At 42.1% G+C, this 25,967-nt stretch overlaps 2 protein-coding genes and 1 non-coding gene across 3 annotated transcripts; 1 reads left to right on the forward strand and 2 right to left on the reverse strand.

Annotated features, from left to right (window-relative positions):
- Nucleotides 1–6,419: 6,419 nt before the first annotated feature.
- On the reverse strand, nucleotides 6,420–6,524 carry LOC138079441 (small nucleolar RNA U13). The gene has a single exon (XR_011144909.1). It is a non-coding gene; the product is annotated as a small nucleolar RNA U13 (small nucleolar RNA).
- A 360-nt stretch (nucleotides 6,525–6,884) lies between these two features.
- TTI2 (TELO2 interacting protein 2) lies at nucleotides 6,885–15,538 on the forward strand. Its single transcript, XM_068969826.1, has 7 exons — nucleotides 6,885–7,894; nucleotides 8,994–9,180; nucleotides 9,785–9,877; nucleotides 11,796–11,983; nucleotides 12,056–12,199; nucleotides 14,292–14,454; nucleotides 15,310–15,538. The coding sequence occupies exons 1-7, from the start codon at nucleotides 7,248–7,250 to the stop codon at nucleotides 15,412–15,414; spliced, it is 1,527 nt and encodes a 508-aa protein (XP_068825927.1). The 5' UTR covers nucleotides 6,885–7,247; the 3' UTR covers nucleotides 15,415–15,538.
- Nucleotides 13,630–24,473, reverse strand: MAK16 (MAK16 homolog). The gene is made up of 10 exons (XM_068969827.1): nucleotides 24,400–24,473; nucleotides 22,077–22,126; nucleotides 21,875–21,984; nucleotides 21,704–21,768; nucleotides 21,356–21,507; nucleotides 20,580–20,634; nucleotides 17,784–17,858; nucleotides 17,061–17,174; nucleotides 16,302–16,367; nucleotides 13,630–16,135 (listed from the first exon to the last, which is right to left on the reverse strand). The coding sequence occupies exons 1-10, from the start codon at nucleotides 24,412–24,414 to the stop codon at nucleotides 15,941–15,943; spliced, it is 897 nt and encodes a 298-aa protein (XP_068825928.1). The 5' UTR covers nucleotides 24,415–24,473; the 3' UTR covers nucleotides 13,630–15,940.
- Nucleotides 24,474–25,967: the final 1,494 nt, after the last annotated feature.

The raw sequence follows: 25,967 nt of genomic DNA on the forward strand, positions 1-25,967 counted from the left end.
AGAAATGTTTACCTAAAAATGTGGGTTTCCCTGGGGGCTCAGACAGTAAAGAATCTGCCTGCCACGCAGGAGAGGAGACATGGGTTTGATCCCAGGGCTGGGAAGATCCCCTGGAGAAGGAAATGGCAACCCACTTCAGGATTCTTGTCTGGAGAATCCCATGGACAGAGGAGCCTGGCAGGCTGCAGTTCATGGGGTTGCAAAGAGTCAGACATGACTGATCAACTGGCACTTTCACACTTTTTCACTTTTTACAAAAAGGTAAAGATTTCTACTCTTCTTGATTTTCGTTTTATCTTGACAAATAGAATTGATTTTCATGAAAATAAATTTTAGTTAACTTATAATGAATGGGGTTATTATTGCCATATTTTAAGCAATTCAATGGATATATGAAAATTTTGTCAGTTTTCATTTCTTGCATAGAAAAATATATCTATCAAAATACTATCTAACATAAAGAAAAGCAACGTGGAATCCTCAATACTTTTTAAAATTAGTTTTTAAATTGATATTTAATTCACATACCATGTTGCTCAGTTGCTTCAGTCGTGTCTGACTCTTTGCAACCCCGTGGACTATAGCCTGCCAGGCTCCCCTGTCCAGGTGATTCTCCAGGCTAGAATACTGGAGTGGGTTGCTATCTCCTCCTCCATCACATACCATAGGACTGGCCATTTAGAGTATATAATTCAGTAGATTTTAGTATATTTACAAGTTGGGCAACCATTACCACTAGTTAATTTTCGAACATTATTATCACTCTAAAAAGAAACCCCATGGCTCTTAACAGCCACTGTCAACTCTCTGTTCTCCTCAACCAGACTTTTTTTCTTTTTTTCTTGGCTGCACTTAAGAGGCATGTGAGATCTTAGTTCCCCCATCAGGGATCAAATCTGTGCACTCTGCATTAGAAGCACAAAGTCTTAACCCCTGGACCACCAGGGAAGTTCCTCCTCAATCCCTTTATGACTTCACTGATGTGTCTACCCTGGACATTTCATATAAATGAAATCCATCAGTTCAGTTTAGTCGCTCAGTCATGTCCGACTCTTTGCGACCCCATGAACCGCAGCACGCCAGGCCTCCCTGTCCATCACCAATTCCCAGAGTTCATTCAGACCCACGTCCATAGAGTCAGTGATGCCATCCAGCCATCTCATCCTCTGTCGTCCCCTTCTCCTCCTGCCCCCAATCCCTCCCAGCATCAGGGTCTTTTCCAATGAGTCAACTCTTCGCATGAGGTGGTCAAAGTACTGGAGTTTCAGCTTCAGCATCAGTCCTTCCAATGAACACCCAGGACTGATTTCCTTTAGGGTGGACTGTTTGGATCTCCTTGCAGTCTAAGGGACTCTCAAGAGTCTTCTCCAAAAGCGCAGTTCAAAAGCATCAATTCTTCGGCGTCTGGCTAATTTCATTTAACATAATGTCTTTAAAGTTCACTCATATTGCAGCAGATATCAAAACCTCATTCTTTTTTATGGTTGAATTGTGTTTCATTGCATGTACATACCATGTTTTGCCAGTGGATGGGCTTTTGTTTTCATTTTTGGCTATTATGAATAATGTTGCTAGGAACATTTATTTGCATCTCAGGTTTTGAATGAATACATGTTTTTAGTTCTCTCGGCTACATACCTAGGAATAGAGTTTCTGGGTCTCATATGATTACTTCTTTGCTATTCTATATATAGGGGGCTTCCCAGGTAGTGCTAGTAGTAAAGAACCTGCCTGCCAATGCAGGAGATGTAAGAGATGTGGGTTCAATCTCAGGTCAGGAAGATCCCCTGGAGGAGGGCATGGCAATCCACTCCAGTATTCTTGCCTAGAGAATCTCATGGACAGAGGAGCGTGGCAGGCTACAGTCCATAGGGTCATGAAGAGTCAAGACACAACTGAAGCGACTTGGCATGCACGCATGCATGCAATCTAACCATCAAACTGCTTTCCACAACAGCTGCACCATTTTACATTTCAACCACCACTCTGTGAGTGTTTCACCATCTCCACATCCTTACCAAAATTTATTTTCAGTCTTTTAGATTCCAGTTATCTTTGTGAGTATGACTCAATAATTTTTAAAGCGTGTAAAGGCTTCTGACGCTAAAAAATTTGAGCACTGCTTTACTAACAAATAATTTTTAAAAAAACATGAAAGCATTTTTATAAATAACAAGTTCATAGAAACAGGACAGATGGGTGATTGCCAGAGGCGGAGAAGGGGGCAAACGAAATGGGTGAAGGCGGTCAAACGGCATAAACTTCTAGCTTTGAAATAAATATGTCCTGGGCATGTAATGTACAGCATGGCGACTATAATTAATAAACATTGTATTATCTATTTGAAAGTTGCTAAGAGAGTACATCTTAAAAGTTATCACAAGAAAAAACATTTAACTGTGTGGTGATGGACATTAACCAGACTTCTTGTGGTGATTATTTTGCAATACATATATTGAATCATAATGTTGTATAGCTGAAACTAATATGTTAAAAAACAAACATAATAACACTATCAAATTAACAATAATTCCACAAAGTTGTGTATACTAGGATAATCAAATTTGCCTGGGACAGACCCAGTTTACACCTTTGTACCAGCATAACTATTAGCAGTGTCTCCTTTAACTTCAAGATACCCTGTTTAGATGACAAATTATATGAACGCCCTGTTACAGAACTATGCTCAAATTTCCCCAATTGTCTTAAATATATTTTTTACAATATGTTTATTGAAAAGAAGATACAACATTGCATTTGATTGAAGTGTCTCTAAAAACTATATCAATTCTCTCTTCTATATAATTTCCTTTGTGCTAGTTATTTATTGAAGAAACTAGATAATTTATGAAATTTCCCGTATCCTTAGTTCTGCTGCTCATATTGACTTGGTGTTTTGATCTATTTCTGTGTCCTCCATGTTTTTTGCCATTTCACGAAGTTAGATCTAGAAGTTTGATTAGATTTAGGGTCAGTTTTTGTGCAAGAATATTTCATAGACCATGTGTATTTCCTGTTGCATTGCATCGAGGCACATAGCATCTGGTTGTCTCCCTTTCAATGATGTTAAGATAATCAGTGGGTTCAGGTTTTGTTAGCTTGATCCAGCCATTATAAGTTTCCCATCAGTGTTCCTCTTCATAATTCCAATAGCCACGAATGATTGTTGCCTAGTCCCAGAGTTTCATTAGGAGCTGTGAACAGCAACTTCCTAATTCTACTAGTTCTGTGACATTTGCTGCCCTTACAAACTATCTGGGTACCCTGAAATCTGTAGTAGAATGAACGCTTGCTTTTTTCCCCTTTTACCAATTTTAAAATAAATATTTAGTTCCTTAGGTGATATAAGCATGAATGATGAGAGATTTTTATTTTACTTTTTAGTATTACTATAAGTGAATTCATGGACTTGTGGATATTAGATGTGTTTCAATCCATTAGTCATTATTATTTTTTAAGTCCAAGTTGTTCCATCTTTGGCCAAAGGGTCCCCCTTCATCCTTGCTCTTGGGTTCTTTTCACATAACTTCAGTAGTATTTGATGGCTACCTTGCTTTCTGTCATTATAAAATACCTCAAGCTCATCTTACAATCCTTGCCCCAGTTCTAACATCAGTCATTTCCTCAAGGAATCCTGGCTACTCTTAGTGGACAATGGCCTTTAAATTGTGAATCTGGACACAAGAGCTGCTCATAACCGTTGGATTATCATTACTTATTGACCTTTTCAGTGAACACAGGATATATTTATTTTATAGAATAAGAAAAATTAATGATTAATCATACTACCATTGGCGATTCAAATATTCACTTATGAAATTTACACCTAACTTCATTGATTTCATACTTGCATATCTTTATCTTTCACCAAAGATCTGGTTTCTAACAACATTGACTTCTTTGCTACTTTATATGCACAAAATATGTAAAATATACATGCAACAGCATCTAAATAACGATACCAGTATTATTACTAACAACTACTGTTACTGAATGCAACTTGTTTTTTTTGCCATTCTTTTCTGTTCTTAGCTATATCACACTAAGGATATACAGCCAAAATCATCAGTTTTAAAGTCAGTTTCTTATTTTTTCATGTGGTTATGCCAGTAACTTGGAATATACTTTGATTCATGGCGTTTTTTCCCTTTGTAGGAAGTGCTTTGTCATTTTCTTTTAAAAATAATTACGTATTTACAAGATCCCAAAGTCAAAACTGAGTATAAGACCTGAGTAGATCAAAAGAAGTCTAGCTTCCACATCGATGGTTTTCACCTTGTCCTTTTAAGTAGCCCTTTTTAAAAATTAGTGTGCAGTTTCTTCTTCCATTGCTGCTTTTAAAAAATGTCAGCAAACGCACCACATCTCTTTTAGGAAATAGGCAACATATACGTGATGCATGCTTTTGTTTTTTGACCGAACTGCACAGCATGTGGAATTTTAGTTCCCCCACCCAGGATGGAACCCACTCCCCCTGCGTTGGACATGCAGTCTTAACCAATGGACCCCAGGGAAGTCCCTCAGCCTTGATTTTTTTCACTTAACAATAAATCCTAGGGTTCGGTGGCCTCCACAGAGATGGTCTTCATTCCTTTGTTCAGCTGCACAGACCTGCATTGTGTGGATGTAAGGTGCTTTATTCAGCCAGTCCTCTGCGGATGAACTTGTGGGTTCAACAAACATTCATTGCATGACTAAATTGTGCCAGGCACTGGAGATAAAGCCATGGTCTCTGGCCTCCGGAAACTCAGTGTGCAGAGAGGGTGAGCTCTTGCAATACAAGTACTTTCCTCATAAGGAATTAACTTGGATCCACTTAACACAAGGGGAATGTGGAACAGAGCAGACAGGGTCTAGCAAAGGAGGGGTACAATAATGGTCTGTGGATTGCCATCTTGCTCCCATAGGGCCAGGATCTGATATGGGAGAATCCCCTTGGGAGGACTTTTTAATCAATGTTGGATATTGCTAAGAAAACCATCAGTGCCACCAATTGGTCAGAGAAAAGAAGGTCGGGTGAAAGGGAGAGTGCAAGGGTCCTAACCATAAAGTTCCCCTAAAAGGAGGAAATAAAAGTTAATACAGAAGCTGTGGTTTAACAATAAGAACTGACACCTGTATTAAATTTACAAGAGACTAGGGATTGCTCTGAGCCGCGTATATTTAACTTCTTTATTTCTCATAACATTCCTAAGAAGTAGGCAGTATTACAACCCACAGAGAAGTTACTGAAATTTTGGCCAAGGTCAGGGGTGGCGGTTGGGGGAGGAGGGGGTTGGAAGCAGGAAAGAACTGCAGACAAGATCTACAGATAGGGTGTTCGGTGCTTTTGAACTGCGGTGTTGGAGAAGACTCCTGAGAGTCCCTTAGACTGCAAAAAGATTAAACCAGTCCATCCTAAAGGAAATCAATCCTGAGTATTCATTGAAAGAACTGATGCTGAAGCTCCAATACTTTGGCCACCTGATGCGAAGAACGGACTCACTGTAAAAGACCCTGATGTTGGGAAAGACTGAAGGCCGGAAGAGAAGGAGAGAACAGGGTTGGCATGGTTGCATGTCCTCACCTGCTGGATGCACGTGAGTTTGAGCAAGCTCTGGGAGTTGGTGATGGACAGATACCTGGCGTGCTGCAGTCCATGCGGTAGCAGAGCCGGTCAAGACTGAGCGATGGCACGACAAGTAGTGCCCTGTCCACGGCGGAATGAAAGTCCTTCGTTTCCCCTCATCCTAATCACGCTCTGGGGATCGGAACCTGCCCTTGACACCGTCCCACGCCCCAAGATCTGCCTCAGGACGGCCTAGGGGCTCAGAACCCAGAGGAATCCGAGAGACCGGAGGCGACCTGATGGGCACACCGCGGAGACTAAGCCGGCCCTCGGGGCTGTGTGGGTTTGCGCAGCGACCCGAGGCCTCCCTCTAGAGGCGGCCCAGGAGGCTCTCCGACACCCCCCCCCGGGTGTCCGCGGCGCGTTTTTCCGTGCGCGCTCCCTCCCCCGCCTGGGCACAAACGGAGTGTGCTTCCCCGGATTCCTACTGCACGATGGAAGTTACGGGAAATCACCCGGCAAATTCCCAGACCGGCCCCTGAGAAACGCGGGAATCAACTTTCACGCCGGGAACCCACTGCGTCAGTGGCCGGCGCTTTTCCGGCAACTTCGGGTGGCGGCCCCGCCCCGACAGTCGCGGGGACACAGGCGGGCTTGCGACAGATGCCCTACCCTCGCAACCCTTCAACGTTCCCTGCGGGTGAGTTTCCCCAGAGAACTGCGACTACGCGCGCTAAATGTCTCTCAAAAGTGGACGTCAAACCAGAATAAAAACAACAGTGCGCGTACTAAATATCTAAAAAGCATCAACCACAAAGACACAACTAGCTCATAAGACTTTCTTGCAATTATAAATGATCCTCTTAGTTCACGTCAGACGGGTAATGTGCCGGTGTCGTAACAAGGTTTGTGGGGAGGCACATGTCACGCAGTAGCGTGAACACCCAATCATCACGCTCATGAACTACAAAAGGATCGGCTTCAGTAGTCGATTAAGGCGCTCCAGGGACGGGCCCACTAACTTTTCACGAAGGATGACAGATGTAGGGATTATTTATTTATACTTGCATATAAAATCCTGTACATTTTATCACCGTCACCGACATTCCGTGTTATTTCTTTTGTTTCTACCAGTAGGCGGGAACAGAAAGAAAAGATCTAAGGGGGGTTATTCCCCATGCAAAAATCCTCCTCACGGCTCCACCCTTTTTGACCCTGGGACGCCATTGCTTTACGATCGTCGGTCGTGAAATGACGGAGCGTTGCCGCGGTAATGGCGGAAGCTAGACTTCTGCTTTGCGGCAATGATGTTGGCTGAGTCGGATCTTGACACGCCCAGGCGCGCTGGAAGGGCTTCAGGTAACGGTGGCCGTGTGAATATCATGCGTATAGGGTTTATTTCTTAAACTTTTTTTTTTTTTTAAGTCTTCAGAAAGGCAAGAGTAACTTCCGTTTTCCATTTTGGGAATCAGACTCTGTTACTTCCAGAGAGACCTCTTCCCCTCATCTTTTCCTTTATATCTTTACTCTTCCGCCCGTTAGACCGTCTCTCCCCGCGGTCCTCCTAGACGTCTCACCGTTTTATTTGATTTTTTTTTTTTTTTCTGTGCTTTTCGAGAATCCTAGCCCCCGAGGTGATCTTTCCTCCCGCTCTGTAGCGGATCCCCGGCCGCCTCCGTCCGCGTTCTCGGTCTGAGGGATGGAGCCTCACGGCCCTCGGGAATCCCCACCTTGGGAGGGTTCTTCCTTGCCCGGAGCATGGCCTTCCTCCGCCCTCGGGCAGGCCTTCTCCCAGATCTTGCACCAGTTTGCCGGCCAGGAATCCCGACGGGGCAAGGCCAGAAGTGCAGCTCTTGAGGACCTCGCTGCTCTGCTTGAAGCTAAAGAATGTGATCGGTTATTTGAGGGGAGTGACGCCTCGCTCCGTGGAATGCCCGAAATGCTGGGGCACGTGGCAAAAGCCCTAGGGAAGTATGCAGCCCCTGCGGAGGAGCCGGAAGGGAGAGGTGACCGCCACTCCGAAGTGGCGGAGAAAGCGGTGGCAGTTGCGTTACTGTTTCTTCAGCTCTTGAGGAAGGTCGAGGCCGCCAAGAATTCCTTGGTTTGCCCTGCGTGGAAGACAAGCCTCCGTCCCTTGGCAGGACCCATCTATGTTTTTGCGGTCACACACAGCTTGGAGCAACCGTGGACCAGCCCAAGATCTCAAGAGGTCGCTGGACAGGTGCTCGCCTTATTGCTTCAGGTCACTGAGTGTAGTTCTGTGGCTGGATTCCTCCACGGAGAAAATGAAGACGAGAAGGGGAGATTTACTGTGATCATGGGGCTTCTCAAACCCGATTTGAATAAGTGAGTACTCTTGCCAGTAAATGCCATCAGCCTAATATTTTAGAAGGCTGGAGTTCAAAGGAGTCTTGTTTTTTCATCACTAAGATGAGGTAGTTTAATAGCAGGTCTCTTAAGGCCCAGAAAGATTGTGATTTGCTATAAAGGACATTAAGTAGGTAGTGGCAAATTCGACATTAGAACCCAGGTCTTCGAACTCGATTTTCCAGTCCTGACAACTGCCCAGCAATTGGAAGTTCTGTCCCATTTATTTAGAGTTAACTTTCTTTAGTTAGGTGGGGTTAGGGAGTTGGAGATTTAAAGGTAAGGTTTTAATTTAAACTGAGGGCTATTGAAACTCATCGCTGTTTATTAGATGTAGTAGTGATGTTTGGTGGCTCAGCGGTAAAGAATCCGCCTGCCAGTGCAGGAGACGCAGAAGACACAGGTTCGATCCCTGGGTGGGAAAGATCTCCTGGAGAAGGAAATGTCAGCCCACTCCTGCATTCTCGCCTAGGAAGTCCCATGGACAGAGGAGCCTGGCGGGCTACAGTCCGTGGAGTTGCAGAGTCGGACACAACAACTAAACAACAACAATGGAGTTAAAAGACAGTTTTGAGGCAGTCTAGTGCTGGTTTTTATTGCTTTGGAATAGGACCGGTTTCATTGTTTGTAATATAAAGATAACATTACTTGTTACACTGTGTTTGAAGATTGGTTGAGTAATGTGTTACTTTATAAGTTATAAATTACTGTTTGAATGTTGAATCATTTGCTCCCTTATAGTAATAATAATGTTACCGAAGGCGTTTTCTTTCCACCTCTCTCCCTTCTGAAGACTTTCTCACTATAACCACCACCACCACCACCACCATCACCACAGATTCTTTACATAGCTGTGGCTGTAACTGGCTCCTTCTCCTTGGATATGCTTTAGGCCCAGAGCCCTGGTAATAAATGTATTTAGTGTAAGTTCTGTAAGTTACTTTGATTTAAATCTTAAAAATGTATGTTATAACATCAAGTTACCTTATGTGGGACATTTTTTTTTCAAGTCCAAGAAAATATATTGAGCTTCACCGGGACACCATGTCACTTAATGTGGTTTCACATTTCCATTTAGGGACTCCTGGAAGAATAACCCAGCCACCAAATACGTTTTCTCATGGACTCTGCAAAAGGTCACTCGACCCTGGCTGAGCCAACATCTGGAAAGAATACTTCCTCCATCATTGCTCATCTCAGATGACTATCAGACTGAAAACAAAATCCTGGGTGTCCATTGCATCCATCATATTGTGCTTAATGTGGTGAGTGACCTCCGCTCTCTGGCGTGTGTATTGACGGCACAGACTGAGTCTTCTTGGCCATTCCTCATTCATGATATCACCATTTTATTGTTGCTTGTATTTATATCTTTTATTCACTATTAATGCTGTTATGTGACTCAATTCAATAATTTATATTTTTGCCTATATTTTCCTCTACCAACCTAGTAGCTTGTGAGGTGAAGTGAAAGTCTGTCAGTTGTGTCCAACTCTTTGTGACCCCCATATACCATAGCCTGGCAGGCTCCTCTGTCCACGGGATTTCCCAGGCAAGAATACAAGTAGTTTGTATCTCAGAGGTGATATATATAAGAAACATAGACCATTGTCAGACTGAAGAACCAGACTTTGACTAATTAACAACTGACTTTCAAGGAACAAAAAATTGAGAAGCTGAAAGGCATTATACCCAAATGTGTAACCTATTACTCAAGGAAACTTTTTTCTTCTGTGTATTATGGAGCTTTTGAAATATACACAGAAATAGAGTAGTGTAATGAATCCCATGTACCATGTTCAGTCTCAAAATTTATCAACATTTTGCCAGCCTTGGGAAGCTTTAATTGGGTAATTTGTCTGATTGCAGCCAGCTGCTGACTTGCTGCAGTACAACAGGGCTCAGGTCCTCTACCATGCCCTTTTCAACCACCTGTACGCACGGGAACACCACCTCATTCAGGTAATTGTAAGATTTGCTCATAACGCTAAGTCTAAGCTTTCAAATTTGAGTAGAAAGTGGCATTATGTGAATAAGAATAGTTGGTAGCATTTTTCTCTTTTTGGAAGGTGGGGATGATAACTGAGAGCCAGTAACAAGTTGAAAGTACAGGGATAGCTGGACTTCCCTGTTGGTACAGTGGTCAGGAGTCTGCCTGCCAATGGAGGGGACACAGGTTCAATCCCTGGCCCAGGAAGATCCCACATGCTGCAGAGCACCTAAGCCCATGCCACAGTCTCTGAGCCTGTGCTCTAGAGCCCTTGGGCTGCAACTACTGAAGTCAGTATACCTAGAGCCCGCGCTCCGCAACAAGAGAACGCAACCTGATTGAAAAGTGAGTTCACTGCAATGAAGAGTAGCCTTGGCAGTCTGCAACTAGAGAAAGCCCTTGAGCAGCAACAAAGGTCCAGCACAGGCAAAAATACATACATTTAAAGAAAGAAAATGGGGATAGCAAATAGCTAGTGAAAATGGCTCAGTACCAAAGAGGCATCCATGTTTCTGAGCCTGCACAGAAAAGCCAGTGTTTTGTCTTCATCTGGGTCAATTATATATCACTTGGGGGCAGTTTTATGTCTGAAAAAGTTCTAGTTTTAAAAAAGATTTCTTTTTTTGGTAGTCTCTCACCTATTTATGAACAAGAGAGAAAGACGGGTTCTTTTCCTCCCTCTGCCCTCTGCTTCCTTTTTTTTTCTTTTTAGCCACATGGCTTTTAGGATCTTAGTTCCCCCCACCAGGGCTTAGACCCTGGCCCCAGCAGTGGAAGTGCAGAATCCTAACCACTGGACCACCAGGGAACTCCCGAGTAAGTTCTATTTTTATTAAGTGTCCTTCCTTCTGGGCTGCTTTTATATCAGTACAGACATGGGGAACTCTGTAAGTTGGGTAAGTGTCATTTGCTGTTTCATCCAGTAGACACTGAGTACCTATTGTGTGCCAGTAACCATTGTAGGTTCCAAGATTGAACGAGTCAGGCAAGGTTTCTGGCTTTAAGAAATCCTTTGCAGACACATTTATGTAAATATATACACTGTAAATATAAACGCAGTAGAGAGTAATCAAGGTCTGTATAAAATGCAGTAGGTGTTTAGCAATAGGCAGCTAACGAGGTTTGGTGGTATTCGGGTGTTTTAAGAGGATCTGGTAAGGAGGTGATACTTGCTTATAAAGAATGAGTTAGAATTTCTGGGGGATATTGTGTGGGGAGAGGTGCCGAGACCATTCTGAAGTCAAGAAACAAGTTACATAAAATTAGAGTTAGAAATAACCTTGTTTCTTATTTTAGGCCAGATAGTCTCCCTCCTCCTACCTCAGCCTGCCCCTTTCTTTTTAAAATATTGTTTTAGGTTTTGAGAATCTAGACTATCCTAAAAGCCAGGAAGGTTAGGGCTCTTGGAATGGTGGTTAAAAAGTAAGAGAAAAAGCAAAGATCCTGGGAGAGCTAAAAGGGATTGCATGGATACTGAAACTTCAGATAGGTTGGTCAAAACTGGATACAAATAGAGTCATCTTAGATTCTGTTTGGGAGAGGTCTTATAGTAGGTATTATACTTGTAAATATCAACTTAGGTATTTAGTGACAATAGACTGAGACTCCTAAATTCGGGATTAAAGTCTTAGCTCTGCTCCATTTTATAGATTAGCAAAGAACAGTCCTAGGAGATTTTAACTTGAGACTGTCTGATGGAAATAAAGAATGTTTAAAAAGTTTGAAAATATAAAGTAATACATTACACTTATTGTATTATTACTAGCGTCTTTTAGAATTCTATGACATGGACACTGAGGATGGTAGATGAGTGGAAGCTGCAAGAGAAATCACTGAGTGTTATGACTACCAACTGGTGAACTACAGCTCCTTTCTCTTCCTTCCTCCTAGGCTGTGCTCCTGTGTCTGCTGGATTTATTCCCCATCCTGGAGAAAGCCCTGCACTGGAAGGGAGATGGGGCCCGACCCACCACACAGTGTGACGAGGTCCTGCAGTTGATCCTGACGCACATGGAGCCCGAGCACCGCCTTCTCTTACGTAGGACTTACGCGAGAAACCTACCAGCTTTTGTGAAAAGGTGAGTCCCTGAGCAGCTGGGTCTGGCCATTCTCAACTTCACTCTTCATCACATCTTCTCTGTTGTCGTTAGGTTGGGGATCTTAACTGTCCGGCACTTGAAAAGGCTGGAGCGAGTCATCATTGGTTACTTGGAGGTATATGATGGACCCGAGGAGGAGGCCAGATTGAAGATACTGGAAACGCTAAAACTTGTCCTGCAGTATACTTGGCCCAGGTATGACAGCCAGCAGTCAGGTGTGCTAAGGGGCAAAACTCCACCCGTACTCCCTGCAGAACTTGCCCAGATGTATGTTCAGTACAAAGTATTAAGGACATGCTGTACAGATGAATACCTCCCATTTTCTATACCAGTTGGACTTTAAACTGTGAGAGTGGCATTGACAAGATATACACTCAGTTCCTTCAGGTGGACCTCTCTCTTTACAAGGCCTGTTCGCAGTGCTACAGTAGACATACGTGACTTTGTTCACCCTTTGGTTTCTTAAGTCTAATTTAGAACAGAGCACTTCCAGCACATCACTGAACATGTGTGATCAGGAGAATGTTGATTTGGGATACATTTGCTTAGCATTCCAACTCTGGTTCAAGGGAGGTATCATGAACAGCAAGCTGGAACCCAAACACATTGAGTCTGCAAAAGGCTGTCTTGCAGGAAACGTTCAGTTGCTTAGTCATGTCTGACTTTATGACCCCATGGACTGAAGCACGCCAGGCTTCCCTGTCGTTTACTATCTCCCATAGTTTGCTCAAACTCTTGTCCGTTGAATCACTGATACTATCTAACCATCTCATTTTCTGCCACCCAATGCTCCTTTTACCTTCAGTCTTCCCCAGTATCTGGGCTTTTTCCAGTGAGTCTGAATGAGATAACAAGACTTAATTGGGCACGAGTCCCAGTATCTTAGCAACACGTATGTTTCTGTTCTGAACTGTGTTCTCTCATCTCCTTATAATGTACCCCAGAATCACATTTGTACCCAGGCTGCATTTATTTACTTACTGTCTCTCTCCTCTGCTGAACTCGAAGCTCCAGGAAGATGGAAGATCACTTGAGTATACCGAGAACTCCAAGATTTACTCAGAACCTGGTATTGTTTACTGTTTAGTCACTAAGTCATGTCTGACTCTCTTGCAACCCCATGGACCCCTGCCAGGCTTCTCTGTCCATGGGATTTTCCAGGCACGAATACTGGAGTGGGTTGCCATTTCCTCCTCCAGGGGATCTTCCTGACCCAGGGAATCCTCCTGAGCCAGGAATTGAACCCAAGGCTCCTGCATTGACAGGTGGATTCTTTACTACTGAGCCACCAGGGAAAGCCCAGTACCAAGTACATGGATATTTCAGAAGTGACTGGAATAGATGAATGAATGAAACTGAATCAATACAGATACTAAGTAGAAGAAGTCAAGAAAATGTGGAGAGGTCAGAAAACAAATGTGAAGTATAGAGGGGGCGAGCTCTGGGGAGTGGAATGCAGAGCCGACTGTGTTGAAAGAAGACAGGTGAAGTGCTGAATAGCACCATTATTGGAAACCACTTAATGGTTTTCAGACCAAGATGAAGGGTGTAAACTTTTCTTCTCCCAGTCACATTTCTGCCCAGAAATGTGGTTTATTTTTATTTCCACACTACAAGTTAAATTTTTCAGCTTCCTTGGGGCTTTTTAGTTTTTTAATTGTGGTTAAAAAATACATAAAATTTACCATTTTCAATTGTATGATTCAGTGGCATTAAGCGCATTTACGACTTTACGTAATCATCATCATAAACATTTTTAGAAAGGCAAAGCAGAAGTAAATAGAGACAGGGCCTAACTGGTGGTAATCTAGGATCTAGCATTAAAGTGACAGAAAAGTTAAATCAACACTGAGTTTTCAGAAGCCAAGCTTATTTGCCTCACTGTATCTTTAACCTCCGGGCCAAAGACCACATCCAAGCTAAAGAACTGTGGGCCGTTTCCTGTTCTCTGGCCAAAAGTATAGGCCCCTGGTAGGGAGGGCCCAGTTCTCCCTTTTCAGGAGAGCTGTTTCCTAACAGTAAAACCACCAACTTCTGGAGGGCAGCCACGTGTTCTTGGGCATGCCAGCGTGTCAGGGTGTGTGGGCAGTGTGCTGTAGAGAAAACCAACAGGCTTGGAGTTCAGAAATCTCGAATCTGGTCTCTCGTTCTGCTTCCAGCTTTATGGTCTTAAACTTGGACTTCAGTTCCTTGCTTTATGAAATGAGGGCTTTCGTATCCCAGATCCCTTTTTCAGTTTTAATATCCTGATTCAGAGTATGAATACCATGTTTCTTCTTGATTCCAGAGTCTCCTGTAGACTTGAGGTCTTACTGAAGGCTCTCTTGAAACTGATATGTGACATAGCAAGGGATTCAAGCCTCACACCTGAGAGTGTTAAGAGTGCCTTGTTAGAAGAGGCCACCGACTGCCTGATTCTCCTGGACCGCTGTGCTTCGGGACGGGTGAAGGTAAGGGACCGTCCACTACTTGGTTTCAGTGAGGCCTTGACATCCTCAGGGAATTTCTGTGATCGTTTCGTGCCTGACCAAGTCTGTAATTGGACATGGAAGGTTCTAGTCTCTGCCTCTGAGTCTTTTAGCCTTCAGCAGAGTTTGATCAATACCTTAGTCTCCCTTTAAAGCTATTCAGAACTTTTAAGATGAAAAGGCAAGAGCATCAGTGGATGCTTCTGGAGCTAGGAGAGAGAATGGGCAAAAAGATCATGATCAAGAGTTTGCAAAATGGTAATTCTGTTCTAGTGGTCCGAATGAAAAGAAAAAGTAAAAATAATGGTCTGTAATCCACTAAGGAATAATTTAGGTAGAGTAAGTAATTAAGGTAACAGATGTTTCCCGTTTCTCAGAGGCAACGATGTTTTCCACATACTTTATTTATCCATGTGGGAATTCTTCCTTTGGTCTCATATTCCACAGAAGTTTACTTTTCCAAGCCATCGCATATAACAGCTGTGTGTCCATGTATACACAATTTATAAATCATTGTCTCAAAATCTTCAATTTAAAGTTATAGGCAGCGTGAAAAGAAATTAACATCCTAAAAATATTGAGGGATACTATATTCATCTTGGCTTTTTAACCTCAAGCAGTTTTCAAGCCTTAGATCTAATCTGCTTCATGGTGGCTGGCAGAAAGCTGCTGCTTCGTGAGCCAGTAGGACATTTCCAGTTCCCAGCATTAACACCAGTTCCGTGAACTGCCCCTAGTGTCATCAGTTCTTTCCTTCTTTGAGTCTGATACCAAGAAAGAACCACTAAGGTGAAGTAACAATCAAAAACAACAAGCCTGTTTGGTTTCGCGTTTCAGGGTCTCCTGGCTAAAATCCCCCACAGCTGTGAAGACAGTCAGGTGGTGAACTGCATCCGAAGAGTGCAACAGCTTTCTGAAGGCGCTCCCTGTGACGCAACTTAAGGACTTGTATTACTTTCCTGAAGAGGAAAGGATTGTCTTTCTCTTCCAGTTGTTTTCAATGGAATTATTTCAGGCAAAAGGTATATTTATACTAAACATTATAACTTAGACCTTCTCTTTCCTTCTTTTTAACTCCCACAGAAGTAGGGAAAGGAGAATGTGAACAAATGGAATCTGGACATTTCTAAATAAAGGGGTGGGGGAGGCATGCAAGGGGGAGGATGCCAAGGAAACAGGGGTGAGTGGGTAACACTTAAATTTAGAAATTCTTATACCCACAGACTCCTCCCTTATGCTTCTTGGGCTCAAGCTGTTACCTCAGCACATGTCATGTAACAATGCTATAAAAATATTCACAATTTAGGCTTTTATCCACTCCCTCCTTGCTCCACAGAACTAGCATAAATATTAAAAACACAAATATTGTGTTAAAAAACAAGAAGAAGAGCAAAACCCAGAAGTGTTATGTGTTTAAGATGTAAAAAAGGAAGATGTTCAGTCCTCTTTACAAGTGTCTGATGGGAAGTCACGTGGTTCTGGCCTTGGCCACGGGCTCTGTCTCTTGCTCGTACTCTATCTCTACGTAGGCTCTTTTCCTCCTCAAAGGCCCTTTCAGAGGCGTTTTGCCTTTGTGTTTGGCATCAAGGGCTTTTTCTTCTTCTTCACTGGAGGATTTATCATCCTGATCTTCATCACTGCTGGCGTCCAGTTTATCCATATCCTAACACGTGAAGGGGAAAAAAAAGACACTAATTCATTCCCCAAACTCCCGTCTCTGTTCTATTTAGAACTAAAATTAGATAATTTACCTGTTCTGTGTGATCCGAACTTCCTCCCCCCCATTTTTGGTTGGAACCAAAGGACAGTTTTTTATGCATGAACCTCACCTCAAAATCACTTATGTCACTCTCATCCACTTCATCATCTTCCACAAACTCTCTTTTGCCCACATCCTAAAATAAAACTAACCATTAGGTTCAGGATACATAATGAGAATTCAGCTTAGACATCTAGTTTTATTCTTTGATAAGTACATCAGTAACAAAAACACAATGAGAGAATGGTTACTAGGCAACTAAATCAATTTCTTTAGGGATATCAATTCTCATGCCTGATTTAAATCATCAGAGATAAAACATCCTCATTTTAATTGGTTAAAATCAGTATATAGGAACAAACAATTCTTCATAATTGAACTAAAACTGTTCATTTCAAATATTAAAAACTAGATTACTAATAGGAAAAGTCTACCTGTGTCCCTATGCGAGTCTCCTGCGAATCAATTTGTTAAATCTGCCCCTTTCCCAAAAATACTATCACTTAAGTACTTCCTGTATAGTAACAGTAAGATTAAACCCTTGGTAAATTTCAGTAGGTTCCTTAATGTTAATAAGGACTCTTTGTCACCTTGTAGGAAAAATTTTAGAACACTACTAAGTAAGATTAAATTGTCAACATGTAGTTTACTGGCTGAACTTGGAGAACAAAGAAGCCACTACTGAACCAAATTAATAAAACATGATAGGAAATGAGTGACCAGGTTAACTATTTTTGGTTTAGAGAACTAAAAATGATATTCTCTATTACATAAAAATAGATCTAATCCTATAGATTACTGCTTGACCGAGCAAAAACACAAAGCTTACTTCTTCATCTTCTTCATCATCTTTTTCCTCAGCATCTGAAGAGTCACTCTCTGCCTCCTGCTGTTCCAGGGCCTTGTCGAAGGCGTGAATGGGGAAGTTGTAGATGTCACCATACTGAAGAAAAGAAACATGGGTCAGCTTTTGCCATGTTTGACCTTGTGCTTCAAGTCCACTGTCCAACCAGCATATTATTTTTCTCAGTGATAAGTAACTTCTATCAAGGACAGACGCCAGATCAGTTAAAATTTAGTAGTATATAAAACCCATGGATTGAAACAAATGTAGTTTTACCAACAAACAGGAAATAAGGTTTAAAAAGCATATTTTATTCATATTGTCTCTTTAAGTGACATTCATTTTTCAAAAGAGAATAAAAATTCATTTTAAAGAACCTTAAAAGACTAGGATGAATAAGCAGGAGGATCAAAGCTGTGTGGCTTTTGTAGAGACCTGGAATTGCTGTGTTTGGAGGAGTTGGGAATAATGGCAAAAAATGAAAGGTCTCCAAACTTGAGTATCAGGGGTTAACTGCAGTAGTTTACATGCTTGCATTACAAGCCAGAGCCAATATGATACTTATTTTATTCCAGGAATAAAATCGAGGTCTAAGGCTCTTTCTAACATCTTTAAAAATAAATCCCATTTCCAACTAGTCCCATTATCTCCTAGCATATTACCACCTAAAAAATAAAATCTGTACCCCAAAGTTTCTAGCTTTCTCACCGTATCCTGTTTCAGTCTCTCCAGCAACTCTTTTTCGATGGCATTGTCCAGCTGAGCAGCTATTAGTGCCTTTTCCTGTAAGAGAAAAAGAACAAACCCATTTACTTCATTAGTACTCATTGTTCAGCCTGTAGAAGGGAAGAAACCAAGTTTTTATGGGAAAGATGTAATTGCCTTTTCCCTCTTGCTGTAACAGAACTTCTGCTTGTCTAACCAGATAGATATTTTCCTTGTCAAACCTTGGAAATCTTTCGACTTAAAAAATTCCTATGGTTTTATGAATAGATTTCTAAATTAAATTCTAACAGAGTCTTTGGTAAAGCAAATTGGTATACAAATATTTCAGAAATTTAGCAATCCTGAAGCAAGACTGTAAAAGCTGCAAAAAAGGAACAGAGACCTTCACTCATTTACATTTTCTAAAGCCATAGATACAACATGTTAGAAAAGAAGATAAAAAAATCTGTTCCTTTTCCTGCTGTATAAATCAGGGAATTATATTAAATATCCTGTGATAAACCATAAAGAAAAAGAATATTATATGTGTAACTGCAGCAGTGCTGTACAGCAGAAATTAACACAATACTATAAATCAGACATACTTGAACAAAATAAATCTCTTCCTTTAGTGATTTCTTATAGGTGATGATACATGGTATCTCTATCTTTACAAAACTGAAACATAAAAACCAAAATGTAGCCTCAATTTACCTTTTTCCCCAAAGAGTGCATTAAGATGATAGTGGAAATCTCCGAGGATGTTAGCCTTACACACTGAAGCTATGTTACAGTGAACAGTGCAGAGGATCAGTTACAAAGGAGCTGGGGGCTCACAGAGCAGTGAAGAGGTTATTGTGATGTTCTACATTTTTCTCTAAAGTGGGTGCTTACACCTCAGAGGTGATCTACGGAGATGTAGGAACCAAACGCGCAAAACTTCTGTAAATATTTTTTCTTTAAAATACTACACACAGAGTATGAAAGTGGTGATCTCATTCAGATTCTTGCAGCATACAGCTATTTGGTTGAGTTTGCTTGGTTACGTGGCTCTATAGATGATAGTGAATAGTTTGCAATAAGATAGGCAGTAGTTATATATGCTGGTTATTTAATGGTTTAGCACTTGAGTCACAGAACTTAAAGAACCATGCATTTTTCTCACACAGACACACACACATCGTTCAGATTTGTCATTTTCTAAGATAACAAATGGCTGTCAGTGGTATGTAATATAAAGAAGTTTTGACAAGGAAGATGAAAACTAGCCACATTTAAACAAAGGTGTCTGCATAATTGGTGGTGGAGAATGAAAAGTGAACAGCAAGTACGAAATGCAGGCACTCAACAATACCCTCCTTTCTCTGTCTCTGAGCTCTATCACCTATGACAGCCCTTAGGGGCAAATTTTACTTTGCTGAGACCTTCACTACATCACAAACTATTATTTAAATATATCTACAGCACAAGTGTACATGTATAATAACATTTGTAAATAATATATTGGGCAGCAAATGTTCAAAAATTTTATTGATGGAGTGATCAAAAAAGTTTGGAGACCAGTGACTCAGGCTTGAAATGCAGAACTCTATGTGATTAATGGAAACAAAAGCATCAAGATTACTAAAGCTGCTTCTTGATAGGATATGACAAATGATGAGGTACATGTTTGTGGATGTAGGATGAGCAAAGCAAATACTTAAACTGACTGAAAATGTGAACCTGTCAGGAAGACCTAATTCCAGGTCTTAAAAGTGTAAGAATGTTCAGTCTGAGTGAGGTCCCATGAGGCGGACAGGGAGACTGCTCTCTTCCACAAAGGCTGGAATTTCCTGACTAGATTTTCCACGGTTGGCACAATATTACCATCACTGTTGACTACTTCAGTAACAAAGCTGCCTAGTTTAGTTCAGAGAAACAAATAATCTCAATCCCTTACCAGCAATTTCAGAACCCCCAAAGCTCAATATGGGCTTCTCTGGTAGCTCAGGTGGTAAAGAATCCACTGACAATGAGGGAGACCCTGGTTCAATTCCTGGATTGGGAAGTCCTAGAGAAGGGATAGGCTACCCACTCCAGTATTCTTGGGCTTCCCAGGTGGCTCAGATGGTAAAGAATCTGCCTGCAATGCAGGAGACCTAGGTTCGATCCCTGGGTTGGGAAGATCCCCAGAGGAGACAGCAACCCACTCTAGTATTCTTGCCTAGAGAATCCCCTTGGACAGAGGAGCCGGGTGGGCTAAAGTCCATGGGGCCACAAAGAGTGGGACACGACTGAGTGACTCAGCACAGCACAGTGCTCAATTTAGAGGTCTAATATGACCCAGACTGGCATGAGGCTACTTAAAAGTTTTTTTCAAAAAATTCCACCTACCGTAAATTTATCTAGTGAAACACTGTTATATATCACTGTACAACTACTAGTGTGTGTGACTAGAATACTCAAAATTAGCTGAGAGTAAAATGTAAAATATAAGACGGGCAACACATAACAGGACTCTTAAATCTGAAATCCCTGATTCAAAAATTTCAGACAAGGAGCTATGAATCTCTGTTGAAGGTCTTCTTCCTGTTTCATATTACAAATGTCCCTGAAGCACCCACATTTTATCCAGCCCTGAGAGTCATAATCTTCAGATACAGAATACCAGATACCATATGCAATTAACACTGTTGTCTATTATTAGGGCGTGAACAGTTCACAAACAGTGGTGACTGAACGGTTCTCATGAGCCCTGCTTATACACCCCTACTCTTCAGTGAATATGTAGACGTTGTGACTATCAGAACAATAAGTTACCTCTCTTCGTTTTTCCCTCCGCTCCACCTTCTTACTCAAAGGAACAAGTTTTCTCCTATGGGAAATAAAACACATGATCAGAAAACACGTTCCTTTATTTAAAAAATGAGAAGAAAAAAGGACTGGAATTGATTTTGTAGGGCTCACCTCAATATAGCAAGATTATATACTAAAATATCCTTGATAATGCTATAAAGTCAAGCAATTTTACATATATTTGACAGACATGTTTCACATACATGGCTGTTTTTGTTTCTTTAGGCATTCTGAGATCTCTGAGGGCATTCACAACGCTGAAGATTAACGCTTCTGTACACTACAAGAAAAGAACTTTCTAGAGAAGTGACATCTCTAGCTTTCTCTGCAGGTCACAATGAGAAAGCATTAGGGCTATCACTCCTTAAAGAAGGCATGCAATTAATCGTGTGGATTTCATATCACTTTTAAAAGTTAGTTTTCAGTGAACCCAGAGTGAAGTTCTTACACTCATTTTAAATTCTCTAATTTTAGGATTCCCTCAGAGTTATAAAGACAATTTTCTGAAGCTGATTTTCAGACAGGAAGGGGATAATCAAGCTGTACTATACGCTTTTAAAATCCTGCAAAATCAAAGGGCACAATTTTAATTTGTGGTAAAACTGCTGCTGGTTAGCACTTCATTAAAAATTACCCAAAGCTGAACTTAAGAGAAAGCATTTCTAGAGGTTTCACCATCTCTCAGCTTTTATAATATGATGCATGCAAGGACATTTAAAAAATGAATGATCAATACTTACTGTCGCTTAAGTGTAAGTTTTCGAATTCGAATTAGATACTGGGTGATCTTGGTGAATCTCTGCTTACATTTGTGTCGAATGAAACGGGGCCAGTAAATTAGGTTTTCATCTATTTGCTCCAGTGCTTTCTCATAGTTTTTATGAAGCCGGACCTGTTGAACAGATTAACAGAAGCATGATGAACGAGGATAAATGATCAGGTCTTCACTGTTAATGACACCCATGGGGCCTCTTAGAGGCCTTAAACTCCAGGAGTTTAAGGTAGATGTGGTCAAGGAAGAGAGAAAAATCGTGTGGCCTTTCTGCTGTTGCTCAATGGTCATGGTAATTTAATACCCCAAGTCTTACCCGTTCCCAGAGACGCCTGGGGAAAGCTGCTCGCTCTATAACCTTCATATACAAGTAGCACTGTCCTGCAGGATACAGTAAATACTTTTGATTATTATTTGCAGAGAGACTAAAGAGCATCCTTTTAAAAGCTGCCGAGTACTTCTCATGAAGCTAAACCTGAGGAGTTACCTTTCTCTTCTTTGATAGTGGCATACTGACTGTTTGCCAGGGGACAGGATGACCGATTACACAATCCAGTCAGGCTATATTCATTTCTGCAGAAACTCTGAGTCTTGGTTCTAGAATAAGAGGGAAAGAACCAAAATTATAAGATGGGTTACCAAGAGGGTAACTGAAAGAATCTCTGTTCAAGCTGAAAATCTAGACTCACCTTATTTTGAAAGAACAAAATTGCTTGTTTCCTAGTGTATCCCAGATAACCTGTAAGACAAAAGTAGAAATTCATTTCAATTGCTCTCACCTAACAGACGCCACATTAATCCAAGAAAACAATGCCCTAGGGCAGCGCCCTGCTTTACTGAGGAATGAGGACAAAGGGCTTTGTAAAATAGTCTGATTTATTTGTTATTTTACACAAGTAACAGATTCTTACAGGAAAAGTAAATACAAATTAACAATAACCATAACCTTACTGCCCAGAGATATAATTTCATTAGTATTTTATAAATAGTTGTATGTTACACCAACTAATATGCCTACATGGATATTTTGAACCATATGAGTTTGCAGTATGTATATATAAACTATATATATATATATATAATAGTAACTTTCCTTTTTTACTTAATATGTTCATTATCCATTGTGAAAGGCTGCACAGTACTAGGTTTTTAGGTATACATTCCATGATTTTATCTCATTGAGGACAAGGAAGATCATCTACCGTCTTCCACTAACTCGTGTTCTATATTCATTTGGCACTGAATGTACACTTAGTAGTTACGTAAGACACTGATATTTCAAAGTCCTGACACACAGGGGGTACTCAAGCACATGCTGAATGAAGGGAGGTACAGTCCTTAAAGAGTGTTCTCTAGTTAGAAAGATACAAAACATCGACCAGCAGTCGTTGCTAAATACCACAATAGAGGTGTATAAGCACCTGAGAACCTTTGAGTGAGCTGCCTTGAGGAGCTGGGAAAGGGCTCTAGAGAAGTTAAAGGGAAAAACACAAAGAAGTGCTAAAGAATGAAACATTTTTGGAACCTTATGGGACCTGTTTGGTGAGGGACGGTAGGAAACAGGTACGAGGAAAAGAAACTGGAAAAGCAGGAGCTAGTTCTGGTGTGTTGCTTTAAATATCATCTCAAAGTTGAAGACTCCCAAACTGTCATCTCCTAGTCAGACTTCTAAGCACCAGATTCATATATACATCCAGCTGCCTCCTTGACATCTCTGCTTGAATGTCTGAAAGGCCTCAAACACATTAGCAGGTCCAAATGGAGGTTCCAATTCCACACCTCTCAAAAGAATACCTTCCCTAGTCTTCCCCACATCCATAAACAGAATCACCATTGAACAGCCTGTTCAAATCTGAAAGCCCCTTGATTTCTTCCCTCTCCTCATCCCACCATAACCAAGTCTTGCCAGTTACACTGATAAAACAGATCTCAAGCCCATCCACTTCTTTTCATGACCGGTACTACCTTAGTTGAACCGACTTTCATCACGCTGTAGTCCCCTTGCTTTCATTCCTTCCCTCCTTTCATAGGACAGAAAAGTTCACAAATGCAAGTCAGATGTCATGTCACATTAAAACCTTTAAAACACCTCCTTCAAGACTCTACATGATCTTGTCCTGCAAAGACATCCAGCTTCACTACCTTTCTTCCCTTGACTCCTGTAACACAGTCACACGAATGTCCTTTACCACATTCCTTCTTCCGTACCTCCAGATCTTTGTACTATATTGTTCCTATGGCCCGGATTGATTGCTTTTCCCTCAGCCCCCAGTGGCGGTTCCTTCTCATCTTTCAGATCTCGGCCGAGATATATTCTATTCAGAGAAATCTTCTCTGATCCGAAGTGGTCTCTCATCACTCTCTATCACCCCGGTGTTTCTTTCATAGTAGTACTACACATTTCAAATGTATTTAATTCGTTCACGTGTTTACTGTCTCCCCTGCCAGAGCTCCAGGAAAGCAGAGGTCTTTTGCCTGGCTTAATAACAACCAAATTGCCAGTAATTACTACAACGCCTGGCACACTGTAGGCTATTGAATATATTTCATACAAATAATGAATGAACCTAGGATGCTTCCAAAATTATGACGCGGGCAGAGTGGAGCAAAGGTAAAGGAAAGACCTAACACAGGGAAAGCAGGCTGAAGAGTAACGCGCACGTGGATGAAAAGCACGCTTAACTTTGCTATCTAAAGCTCACCATACCGTCCCCCACGCCGGCACCCACCCCTCGCCCCGCCGCCTCCCAAATTCCGAGGGGCCACATGCAAAAGCCTCCCTTGCGAGGCACCAAGGGCCGTTTACACCGAACCCGGGGGCTGAGGTGCGGTGTGCGGTCCCCTGAACCCCGAAGGACCCGGGTAGACACGTGAGAGCCCCACGCTCGGAAATCAGGGCTCTGGAGGCCTCGCTTCCGGAGCCCCAAGAGGCTAACGGGTGGATCTTGAGTCTCCTAAAACAGGCGAGACACCCGGTGCAGAAAATCTGGGTGGCAGAGCATCAGGACTCACATCGTCCGACTGCATCTCGTCAGCAGTTCACCAGGTAGAGCCGGGTCAATTGAAGGGAGCAGCCATGCTGCTTCCGGATAATCACTTCCGCGAAGCCCAGTCTCGCCTATCGCGAGAGTTCTGATTTCGCGGCCTTGCAACAGCGGCTCCTGGCGGTCTGACCTTCGCGCTCGCTGCCGAGTCCCCGGGCTGTCCCCGCACGCTCGTTCCGCCGTTTTCTCGTCCCCGGCTGGCCTTGGGACTGTCAACCCCTTTGAGGGTCCGTGCGAGGCCGCTCCTGAGCCGGCCGATTCCGATGTGAGAAGACGGGGGACGCCAGGAGCGCCCCCTGTCGAGCCCGCGGTTTGTCGGTTCTCTGGAGAGTCGGCCGCCGGGACTTGGAGGCGGGCTCGGGCTGCGCGCGGGGCGGTAAGCTAGGCTGTCGCTTCCTCGCCCCGTCTGTGGACCTCTGACGCGGTCTTTTAAGACGTAAAACCGTCTCTTCCGCACTTAACACGCATTTGCTTGGTGTGGAATTGGGTCCTGACTTGAAATTCATGCATCAGAGGATATTTCAAGAGCAACAGGTTTTTTCCACGCTCTTTCTTTTGACAAGGAAAGAAGAAAATCTTCATTAGTTCATACCGTTTTCCAAAAGGTCACGAAAAGAGTAAGAAAGGCACACGCTCAGAATAAAGATGGTCCTTGATTTGCATACCACGTTATAAAATAATTCAATGTGTCACAAATAGTATAACTTCGTTGCATGCAGATGAAAACCAGGAATTGGAACCATCCTGTTAGAACGCATTGATATAGCACTGGGTTTTGAAGCCAAACTTATAAGAGGATAAAAACCGACTTCAGTTTACTGGATATTTGGGCGAGAGTCACTTAACCTTTAGCAAACTTAGGAGTATGCACGGTCTAGAGGTATTACAATAGGGAAGAACAAGTCTGACTTCATATTGGATTCCACCCCCACCACGTCTCTATTCCATTGCTCTTTTTACTCGTCAATGACTAAAAGGATGTTGCCTATAGCCTGAAATATACAGGCTGGCCCATTCTCAAGGGTCAGACCTTTAAAGGTGTAACACTTTCCCATTCATATAGAGAGAAAAAGTTGCAGAACAGAGAATAACACTTCTCTTGTTGGAGACTCATGGGAACATCATGACCTGACCCACCTTGACAGCTTAAGAATAAAAGATTTTGGCACCAAAAAGTTTGCACCAACCAACCTAACCTTCCCTTTTTATAAAAAAGGCCTGAGTCCTCTATCTTCTCCATTGTCGGCTTTCCAAATAAAACTGCTGTTCCTTGCTTCAACAATTAATCTTTTTATTCATTGGCCTGTCTTGCAGCCAGCAGTAAGAGCTTGGACTCAGTAACAGTATGTTAAAAGTATGGTTTACATTGCTTCCTAAAAAACAGTGATCTTTCTTACTAGCCTATTGCCTTATACAAGACTGGTTTAGAGACCAGAGGAAAGTCATACTATAAATACACATACCCTTTTATGTTAGTAAAATCGAGTATAAAACAATGTGGAAAAACTGAAAAGCTGGATATTACCTAGACTACAC

This window comes from Capricornis sumatraensis, chromosome 4 (genome assembly GCF_032405125.1).
Source record: "Capricornis sumatraensis isolate serow.1 chromosome 4, serow.2, whole genome shotgun sequence".
Lineage (NCBI taxonomy): Eukaryota > Metazoa > Chordata > Mammalia > Artiodactyla > Bovidae > Capricornis > Capricornis sumatraensis.

Excerpts from the sequence above, each read along its gene's own strand:
- TTI2 (XM_068969826.1), top strand. The coding sequence starts at position 7,248 with ATGGAGCCTCACGGCCCTCGGGAATCCCCACCTTGGGAGGGTTCTTCC. Across the intron at positions 9,181-9,784 it reads ATCATATTGTGCTTAATGTG|CCAGCTGCTGACTTGCTGCA; the intron begins GTGAGTGACCTC and ends GTCTGATTGCAG. Across the intron at positions 12,200-14,291 it reads CTGCAGTATACTTGGCCCAG|AGTCTCCTGTAGACTTGAGG; the intron begins GTATGACAGCCA and ends TCTTGATTCCAG.
- MAK16 (XM_068969827.1), bottom strand. Across the intron at positions 20,635-21,355 it reads AAACTTACACTTAAGCGACA|GAGAAAACTTGTTCCTTTGA; the intron begins GTAAGTATTGAT and ends TATTTCCCATAG. Across the intron at positions 16,136-16,301 it reads GTGACATAAGTGATTTTGAG|GATATGGATAAACTGGACGC; the intron begins GTGAGGTTCATG and ends TTCACGTGTTAG.